Consider the following 10,292-nt stretch of genomic DNA (forward strand, 5'->3'; position numbering starts at 1 on the left):
CTGATCGTTCCTAATGATGCTGTTGGAGCAGCTGAACTGGTCTCTCTGCATGTCGCTCATTCTCCAGCTCCGTGCCCTTTATACGCTTTGTTTCAACCAGTAGAGTTACTCATAGACTGTTTTACATTTAAACATCAAATTAAACAATGTTTGAGTGTTTAACAACTTAAATATAATGAAGCATACTCTGGTAGTTGTTTCACCTGGGTACTGATATGTATGTATAAAAGTACTTGTATTGGAATCCACACCTGAATGAATTAACGTAGATGCCATTTTGCGGCCATTAACTTGTTACGTGAGGACCAATGAGCGTCACGGATCAGATGACAACTCCCATTAAGTTTGTTCCCCTGAGCAGCTGGGATGCACATGCCACCGGGTGCACGAGCACAGCGCAGCAGAAGTGATCCAATACGGGCAGATCCTTGACTTTTTGTTTTTCTGTACTCTGTCGCACGTTGGGGGAACCTGGGTCCAGTCCGTGCCGGGTGAGTGACTAACCGCAGCGGTTCCGGCTAGGGTCGGTAACCCGCGTGTGGAGACGTGTTGGAGGTTCAGTGTGCTCGTGGCGCTGTGCGTAAAAGTATTTCTACTAGTAGAGCTGACCGCCCGCTTTTATCATGTGGCTTTGGGAAGACATCTCGTAGATCGCTGTGATCGCTCCAATCAGCAGACGCAATCTGACACACACACACACACACACACAGAGTTAAGCGTCTCATGCAGGAGGAGGTTTATTTAGATGTGTTTCAGTATTTTTAACGGAGACATGAACGCATTCTTAATGTTTTCCCCACGGGTTATATGTGCAAGGGTTTCTATTCTTTCACATGACTTTACTTGTTCCTCCTAGTCAAACCAGTTCTGTTGCGGTGCGTATGGCCCAATCCCAGTCTGCACCCAGCCTGCACCTTTACGCACTCACGGGCTTTGTTGCGCGCTCCCGCTCACTCCGTGAGAGTTTAGGTTTGTCCCACTGTCAAACCTTTTGAGCGTTTGGCTCCCTGGAGGTCATTTTGGGCTCAGAGTGGACCCTTTGGGGTAAGTCCGCGTTAGATGCTGATTTCCAGGAGCGCGATAAGTGGCAGGTTGCTTTTCTCAGAACAGCACAAGCCGATCTCTGTTGGATGTAGCGACACGGACCCGCCTCCTCATGCAAATCCATGTAAACCAGTATCTTTACTGCCGTAAATGTTTGTTTTTCCAACTTTTTATTGAGGACCTGGAACAATACAGCGACTTGTAGCGCGCGGCCTAAACAAAGTGTGTGTCTTTTAGAAATTAACACAATGGGATTCTGTATTTGCTCATAAACCCTGAAATTGGTCGTTTGGGCAATTTATTAATTTTTTCCTGGAAAAAAGGAATCTGCCGCCGACCACGAGGCATTGCGAAGTGACGTTACATACGTGGTAATCGGTGAAAGCATGGAGGCGTTTAAGGTCCCTCAATTGGAAATAGCTTTTGACGTTGCTATGTGGCTGAGCGGTGTCCCATTCACCTCCACACCATTTTAAATCCCTACAAGATTCTCACACTCAAACCACCAGCCAGATAAGGCCCGTTTGGGGCTTGTGGTCCAGCATCGGGCCTGTGACCTCCCCAGTGGTGCTGGTTATCCGGGTTGACTTTTACCGCCGAGTCAAAGATCAATACCCTCTTACATCATGGCACTGCTGCAGAGATTGAAATGTGTCAACCCCAACAGTCTGCAGCACGGTTAAAGCGGTTCCCCAGAAGCTCTTATTTTCTTGTTTTGTTTCTTTTGTTCAGGCAGATGGACCAGATGGACAACTCGCCCGGAGCGGTCAGGGATGATAATACAGACGAGTCGACATCCATAGTGGAGTTCAGGTGGAGCTCTGATGAAGAAGAGGTGAAAACGCAACAAAGTCCCAGTTCACACAAAGCTATAAACTCACAGGAGACGTTTGTCTGTATTCCTCTTTTGACCTCTTGTCAGATTCTTTTTTTTTTTTGTGATGTTCCCGTCTCGTCTACTAGAGCTCGGATCCGCAGGCGCAGTGTCTCGCAGCGCCTCAAGCTCCCCTGACCACCTACAAGCAGAGGCTGGACGAATTTAAAAAGTTGTTCAAAGAAATTCCAGAGTCAGAAAGACTCTTAGTGGGTGAGTTGTATGAAGACTGCTTCTGAGTCTAGTGTTGGTCATTGATGAAAATATTTGTTGAAATATTAATGATGGTCTTTACTATTTTGTGAAAGTACAAAAAAGTGTTTGTTTTATAAATTGTTTTCAGTTTTCCAAAGTGGAAATGCTTCTGAAAAAGTACACATACTTACACAGCGGGCAACTTTTTAACATGGGGGACAACAATTTGAATAAAATGTATGAATGTGTTGTGTTCAACTTGCAGTCACTATTATAACCTTACCCTATTTTTCAAAGTCTTAAGCAAATCTAAATCCGATAAAATGATGATATGAGAATCTGTACCTGTGTTTCATTGACGATGAGGTTCCTTGTTTAGAGAAAACTGTTGCATTAAGTGGAAAATGATCGCATAGAACAAACGTGTGACCTCGATCGTCAGGAAACCACAAGGAAATGGTTAAAATACTTTTGACATGAACTTAAATTATTATCTTAACTGAAATATATAAACGCTTCCACGTTGTCTTTACCTAAAGTAAAGGTAAATCTCACTGAGTCTCCCACACCACCATCATTACAGTGGCCTGTCTCATAGCCGTGTCACCTCAAGCACATTCATTTGCATGGATAATTTCAGCAGCCTTATGTATTTTTCCACAGATTACCCGTGTGCCCTCCAGCGGGACATCCTCCTTCAGGGACGCCTCTACCTCACAGAGAACTGGCTCTGTTTCCATAGCAATGTGTTTCGGGGTACGAAGGTAACTGGCGAGTGGAGGAGGTCAGAGGGGAAGGTTGAAAACAAACTTTTTACCCTCAACCTGGAATAAAACCCTTTTTAAACTTGCAACTCTTATTGTTTTGTTGCTGTGTTTGGTTATTCCAAAAAAAGATGACTCTGCAAAAATCCAGAGAAATGCATGTTTTCAGTGACACAAAATATACACCATGAATATCAGATTTTAGTTTTCTGTTCCTCAAAAGCAAATGGCAAGAAATTCTCGTTTGCAATAGTGTGCAACCGATGAACAATCAAGCTCGAGCCGTAAAAATGGCGAGTGAGAGTCACTAATTGAGCCACTTGCGGCAGTCCCCCTCTCTCCTGGGGCGTTGTGGAGTCATTAAAAGATGTCATCACAATTTGACTCCTGGGGCGAAGGAGGATCTAGTTTACAACATTGGTATCCAACGGCTGATTCTTTTATTCTTAATAATTCCGTCTTTTGATCATCATGTGTGCACTAACCACTCAACCTTTCTTCTAGATTATACTGACTCTTACGGACATCGTGACTATGACCAGAGAGAAAACCGCTCGTCTGATTCCCAACGCCATCCAGGTCTGCACGAGCACGGAGAAGGTGTGTTTTTAGAAAAAAATAGGAGAAGTTTATTTCAAGTTTGCTGAACCGATAATCAACTACTTCTCTCTTTACCTCAGTTCTTCTTTACATCCTTCTCGGCGAGAGAGAAAAGCTACCAGGGTGTTTTCCGCATGTGGCAAAACACCCTGCTGGACAAGGTATGGTCCCCCCCCCCACAGTGACTGCAGACGCATCAGACTAATGTCCGCTCTCTAACCACTGCTCATGCAGGCTCAACCACAGTCACAATTATGGAAAATACTTTGCTGTTGTACAATAACTTTGCTGCTGAGACTGAATGCCTCTCGGTCACCTGCTTTGTGACTTTGCTCCATTTAAAAAAAATCAGTCCAGAGTGCGTATGATACGGCCCTGTACAGCAGTACAACCGCCACCAGCTTTTCTTAAATATTGTTAAATGTAAACCCAGTACAGCGCAGTCACCTTTTATTTGTGTCCAGCTCTTCATACTGAAAATGCTACTGCAAAAAAACAGTCCAGTCAGTTGATTTTTAAAAAGGCTTATTTGTTTAAGGCCTCTGGGTCAGATAACTTATGATACTACGATTGGAATTTTAAGCACCACAGGCGGTTTGATTGCATTGTCAGGAAACCGGAGACTCTTACGAATGAATTGTATTTCAATTGAATCCCCTAAATAAGCAGAAGTAGAGATTTCATAGTTGTGTTTTTTTTTTTTTTTTCAGTGGATGTGTAGCAGCCATATAAGCATTGACATTTACCTGTTTGTCACAGATGTAGTCAAACATCAGTCCAGCCATAGGATATTATTAAATGACGCACGTGTTATAATCTTCTAAGAGGACAAACTATGCAGCCACGACTATTGGCACAGACGGGCTCCATGGCAGCCGACCCGAGGGGGTGCGGGTCCGCCGGGACCTGGAGAACAAACACACCTGTGTGAGAAAACACGCCCCCCCCAACCCCCCTTTTCTAGAGGTCATTGACCTCTCAGGTGAGGCGGCGCTGCCTTTAAGCGCTCGGCTCACTTCACGCTCCGCTCGCGTCCGGGCTGAAACTATCCGCGGAATCCCGGAAAAACAAACGAGTTCACCCGAACCGTCGATAAACCGGACCTCCGACAGGTAGAACACGTTTTTATTTACTTTTTTTTTTTTTAAATATATTTGTTTAAACGGTCGCGGCGGTGGTGTGGGTGACGCGTCGTTACGCCCCTAAGCCGAGGACTTCCTGACTGAATGAGGTCCAGGTTCATGGACCTCCTGAGGGACTGTTGAGACTCCGCTGCGGGGGGGAGGACAGACACACATGTCCTCTGGAGAGTAAGTAGAGTCCGCGGTCGCCTTCGGTCTGTTCGGTGGCCGCTGGAACACCGCGCGTGCGCCCATATGGCAGAAATACTACCGTGCTTTTGTTTTTCTGTCCATGTTCCGTCGCAGCGCTACACGCACCTTTGTTTTGGTTTTCATTCAGTAAAATTTGGGTGCGCTTGTTTTTCAACACCAACTGTGGGGAATAATGTCCCGGAAACAATGAGGCGTGTGTGTGTGTCCCTAGTTTTTGATGACCCGCGGAGATCAGACTGTGAACCTTTTTTTCCAGGTTCCTTTTGACTGAGTCGACTTTGAACCAAGCCGGTTGTGCACGTTATAGATGCTATCTGTCAAAGCAGAGTCCTTATTGTGCAACAGGAAGGGATATCTACAGGTGCTGGTTACCAAACAAAAATATGCAGTTTGTTTCCAAATTGTTGTGACCTTCTCCCCCTCCCCTCGGTCCTTTTTTAGCCTCTTACCAGCTTGGAGTTGTGGCAGATGGTCAAACAGCATTATGGGCAAGATCTGGGCATCAGCCCCGAGGAGATGGAGAGCTTAGAGCTGTCAGAATCAAGCATGCAGACCAGGTAATGCACTCTCCCACCCACCCCCCAAGTCTAAATGTGCTGTGATTCAACACCGCCTGTGTCTGTCTGTCTGCAGCCTGACGGTGAAGCCCGGTGGTGGTGATGGTCCAGGGAGGCTTGAGCGCACTCCTTCCATCCGCCTGCCAGGGATGGATCATGGACCTTTTGAAACCTCCAACTCTCAGGTGGAGGAGTTGCTTTCCCCTCTCAGCACCTTAAACACGGTATTTACATTTTTTATTTTATTTTGGTCAATGCATTTAGGAAATCGTTCCTCACCAGTTTAAAATTTTTTTTTTTTTTTACCCCAGCCGGACGATCCTTGCGGCACCCCGTCTCAGCGGCGCAGTCCTGCTCCTTCGCTGGACCGCCTCGCCCCAGAGCGGGTTTCCAAACGCTCCTCGCTCTCTCTCGACCTCAACTCCAACGAGAACGACGCGTCCGAGCAGAGCGGTTCGGAAAGCATCGAGGACGGTAAAGGAGAGCCCCCGGCGAACGTTTGCGCTCACCTGTTGTACTTTCGTTGTTTTTTTTAAATATTTTCCCCTTTGCCTCTAAACGTCCCGCTCCCCTCAGTGGAGGAGCGAGTGGGTTTGCAGGTACCAGGTCGGCTTTATATAAACAGGGTGTTTCACATCAGTGCACAGAAGATGTTTGAGATGCTCTTCACGGACTCCAGCTTCGGCCGCAGGTTCATGAACCTCAGGAAAACGACCAGTGAGTGTACTTTTTTTGTTTACTTAGTCTGTATCAGCCGGCTAAATAAATACAATAAGCCATTCCTCACGCTGATTTATTCACCAGTTGTGTCTCATGTTCCAAATCGTCATTGGTGTTCTCAGACGCCAGCTTTACTCCCTGGCAAAAAGACGCCTCCGGAAACCTGAAGAGGAATCTGACCTATACGGTTACCATCACTAACCCCCTGGTTGGCAAGTCCTCCACAGCTACAGAGAACCAGGTGTGTTTACATCCGTGTCATTGGTCTGAATCCATTCATCGTCCTGAATGCGTGAATGATCATGTATTTGTTGAATCATCTCCCAGACGCTATACAAAGAATCCAGGGAGGGTCAATATTACCTGGTGGACTCGGAGGTGTACACTCATGATGTTCCCTATCACGATTACTTCTACATTCAAAATCGGTACTACATCATAAGTAACTCAAAGCGGAAGTGTCGGCTGAGGTAAGTTATTACGATCATCTCATGACCTCTGCTCTTTATTTTAAAGTGACTGCCATTTAAAATGTCTGTGCTGCCAGGGTTTATACCGACGTGAAGTACAACAAGCAGCCATGGGGCCTGGTCAAGTCCTTCATCACCAAAAACTCCTGGAGCGGCGTTGAAGACAATTTCCGACAGCTGGGTAAGTAGAAGGCCGTCTCTGCCCAGCTGGAAGGGGAGTGAGCTTCCCGGTCTACCTTCCTTGGCTTTTGATTTTATTTAATCTCTTATCTGACATCGACGGTTTTACAGCCTAGGCCATTATTGCTATTATTTGAACCCTACTGTCATTTGACCCTGTTCAGAGGCCGAACTGATGGAGGAGGAAGCAGAGTTGAATCAAGTAGGCGGAGACCCTGGGAAGACGGGTGGGATTCGACGGAGGAGGCGGACTTACAGCCGGACGCTGCCAGAGCACATGAAGCCCAACAAGCCGTACGGACAAGAGCCCCAACAGCCCCGGGATGGCAACATGGGTACATGACACACGCGCGCTGTCTCTGTTCTTTGGGAAGATGGATACCACTCCCACCCCTTTTCACTCTTATCCACAAGATCACGCATGCTAATTATATTGTGTACAAAGATGAGAAGTTGTCTCTTCTGCCAGGAAGTATTGTGTCCCACAAAGAAATGGTTCTGCAAAATAAGGCCATATACTATGTTTTGTGTGATTGGTTCCTTCTAATCTTTATGCGCTAATAAACTCCGTTTTTAATGCTTAAACTTTTATATGCACATTAGAATCTAAAATGCTGAATCTATACCTAGTAGGCTGCGAATGCAAACCATTCACTTCATTTTTAGTTGTTAGTGATGTCATAAGTGCTTGAATGTACATTTGAAGACTTTGAGAAAAGTATCAAGTCTTTCAAAAGTTGACTGTTGTACATGAAAGAATTTCTTGCAGCTTTGATGGCAAATATCTAGAAAATAACCACGGCTGCTTTCTTGTCACTTCATTCTAGACTGCAATGTCTTACCAGAAAAATGTTGCAAACAAGTGCCACCTTTTTCATATTGATTGATATTTTTGTTTTCAAAAGGTTATTTTTATTATTTAAAATCTATTCTGTGTTTCAGGCCCCAACGAAATGCGCAACCTACACAAATGGAACACTAAGACCATAGTGGCTGGCATGAGCTTCATGTAAGTTAATAACCTGTAATTAGTTTATTGTGTAATGAGGATGCAAAGTGTGCCGGTACTCAGTGTTGTCCAAAGAGATGCACTTCTTCTAACGATGGACATTATTTTAAAGGCATTCTTGGTGTTTGTCTCTAAGCGGTCGGATTAAACTCTGCTTTCCGTCTCTTTCAGTCTGCTGCTTCTGATAGTGATGAACTTGGGTCTGTTTGTTAAGTTGTGGGCCATGGAGGACATCGCCCACCGAATGTACCTCAGCTCAAAGCACCGGCTGAGGGACCGGACTGAGGCCAGGTCGGGAAACCTCCTGCTCCTTTTTGCAAAATGCATTTTTCTCTTTATTGTTAGTGCCTTATCTTCTGCTGTCGCTGTGTAGCAAATGTAAATATATATTGCACTTTTTAGAATAACCACCTTTTTGGTCTGCAGCTTGGCCTCTGAATATGGGCCCAGACAGGGACCAGCGTATCGGAGCAGAGGGGATCCGCAGCTGCTAAAATCTGTACTGCAGGACTCTATCAACCTTTTAGAACAGGTAGGACAAGCTGGGAATTCGCTGCACAAGTTAAACCCCAGAGATGTGAGATTCTGCTTTGGGGGGAAAAAGGCGAATCTTTTGGCTCCGTATACATCACTCTATATTGTAGTCAAACGGATGCATGCAGCTGTCATCTTCTATTTTACAACCAGCAGGAGTCCATCTCATGAATTCCTATCTGTCATTTAACACCTTTTTAAAAAAAATAAATAAATTGGGTGTTGCTCTTCTCCTCACAGCTCCGCAGCTCTCTGATGGTGCTGCAGGAAACCTTCGCTTTGGTCAATCGCACAGCAGGGCCACGGTGATCCTCCACACCTGGCGACTGCAGAATGCCTGTGGGGAGAGAAATCAATGAATAGGGGACTGCAGTGGTGGACTGCTTCTGAGGACGTCTTTGGTATCTAGTGACGTTGCCAGGTACACATGCCCACACCACTGACATGTCATTTGTTGCCAGGGGTTACAGGTCCCAAAGCCTGTGGCGAGGCCAGGATGTTTTTAATGCTGCAGACTGACTGCTGCGAGGACAAAGTTGCATCAGTTTGCCGCACAAGGAGTAGGTTTAGATTTTTGTCGGTGCTATTTGCCAGCTCCCTCGGCTGGTGTCGTGTTTTTTTTTTTTTTTTTTCTTTCATTCTTTCGTTTAAATACTAGTCTTGAAATTCAGCAAACGCGTGCTGATTGTGCCACACCAAATGAGATATTAAACGCTTTTTAAAAAAAATTTCATTCCAGGGATGTGAATTGATATTATTTGAAACCACTGTGTAGCTCTACTTTTTTTGCACATACTAAAATGTTTGCACAAGTGCTGTTTTTTATTTTATTTTTAAGTTAAATCTGGTGAACCGAAGGTACTACTGAGGTTGGGCCTTTTTCACATCACATATACACGTGTATATGTTTTGATTGTTATTCCTTTTCACTTGTACGTGTCTTTTGTTGTTCTACACTGTAAGCCAGGTATCGTATAGCGGTTTAATTGTACATTCTAGGTGTCTGGTCACTTCGACTCTCCGGTTATCTCAGCACTTTGTTTTCATACGCTCAACACTGCATGCAAGATTGTGCTCGGATTTCCAAAGTGACATGAACACTATTGTTTAAATCAGCTGTTGGTTGTCTGCAATTTTTTTTTTCAGCAGTTCTTGCAATCAACGATTTAGTATACCATCATAGGAGATAAAATACAACAATGAAAACCATTCAGAACTTGTTCATTTGAATACTTTTGGAGTTCCTGAAATGGTTTTCTATGCTTTTGGAATTGTCTGAGTATTCTTAAGGTTGAACGGTTTTAGAAAAGAGGGAAAATGGCCATATTGCTTTTCTGTAAGAATCAAAGTAGAATAGGAGTACTGGAATGAATTGTACTAAGCCAAGATGACTGATTATTTTTTGTATCATGTTTCGTTGTATGACGCTGCAACTATTAGCAGGACCTGGAACCAGAAGCGGAAACCTAAATGGGGCCAAATGTGTCTTTGTCCCTTTTTTGTCAGAGGTGAAATACAAGACTATTGAGACTTTTTTTTTTTTTTTTTAATTCTAGCATGTTCTTGTGTTTGCCAGGAGTTAGAAACACATCACCCTAAGCTGTTCTTATGCTATCTTGTAGTGACCATGAGTTTGTTGAAAATCTACTGTTGTGTGTATTTATGGGCTTTAATAAAAATAAATTAAATATAAAGTTGCTCAAGTACTTTTTTGCTATTTCTATTGTGTTCTATATTTTAGAGGATATTCTTTTCCCCAGTCTACAGTTAAAAGTTTGTTATTCCTACAAACCATAACAGCATTTACATTGGGGCGTATTTGTTCCTTGTGTAAATCCCAATCTTATCCACTAATTAGGCTGTTGTCTTATTTCTTCTAAACATGGGTGACATACAGCTAAGTGTCTTGTTTGCAGTCTCAAAGAGGGACATAAGCTACTCTTTCTGGTTCGTGAGGTCAGCTGTCAGTCATCTGTTCAGAGGGCGGGTGCGTTGTCGCTCATTTGACGTC

At 44.4% G+C, this 10,292-nt stretch overlaps 1 protein-coding gene across 2 annotated transcripts; it reads left to right on the forward strand.

Annotated features, from left to right (window-relative positions):
• Positions 1–317: 317 nt before the first annotated feature.
• gramd1c (GRAM domain containing 1c) lies at positions 318–9,975 on the forward strand. Of its 2 annotated transcripts, none has more exons than XM_040166874.2 (18): positions 318–491; positions 1,777–1,879; positions 2,008–2,131; positions 2,777–2,877; positions 3,382–3,477; positions 3,558–3,638; positions 5,253–5,368; positions 5,445–5,592; positions 5,680–5,842; positions 5,945–6,085; positions 6,211–6,329; positions 6,416–6,558; positions 6,636–6,739; positions 6,903–7,073; positions 7,681–7,747; positions 7,919–8,038; positions 8,174–8,279; positions 8,522–9,975. In XM_040166874.2, the coding sequence occupies exons 2-18, from the start codon at positions 1,781–1,783 to the stop codon at positions 8,588–8,590; spliced, it is 1,968 nt and encodes a 655-aa protein (XP_040022808.2). In that variant the 5' UTR covers positions 318–491; positions 1,777–1,780; the 3' UTR covers positions 8,591–9,975. The 2 variants fall into 2 exon arrangements, with proteins under 2 accessions (XP_040022808.2, XP_040022809.2); XM_040166875.2 differs by lacking the exon at positions 318–491 and adding an exon at positions 910–1,044.
• Positions 9,976–10,292: the final 317 nt, after the last annotated feature.

The sequence above is a fragment of the Gasterosteus aculeatus genome, chromosome 21 (genome assembly GCF_964276395.1).
Source record: "Gasterosteus aculeatus chromosome 21, fGasAcu3.hap1.1, whole genome shotgun sequence".
In the NCBI taxonomy this organism is placed as follows: domain Eukaryota; kingdom Metazoa; phylum Chordata; class Actinopteri; order Perciformes; family Gasterosteidae; genus Gasterosteus; species Gasterosteus aculeatus.

Coding starts and splice junctions, on each gene's coding strand:
- gramd1c (XM_040166874.2), top strand. CDS start 1,781: ATGGACCAGATGGACAACTCGCCCGGAGCGGTCAGGGATGATAATACA. Junction 6,559..6,635: donor AAGCGGAAGTGTCGGCTGAG/GTAAGTTATTAC, acceptor CTGTGCTGCCAG/GGTTTATACCGACGTGAAGT. Junction 7,748..7,918: donor GTGGCTGGCATGAGCTTCAT/GTAAGTTAATAA, acceptor CGTCTCTTTCAG/TCTGCTGCTTCTGATAGTGA.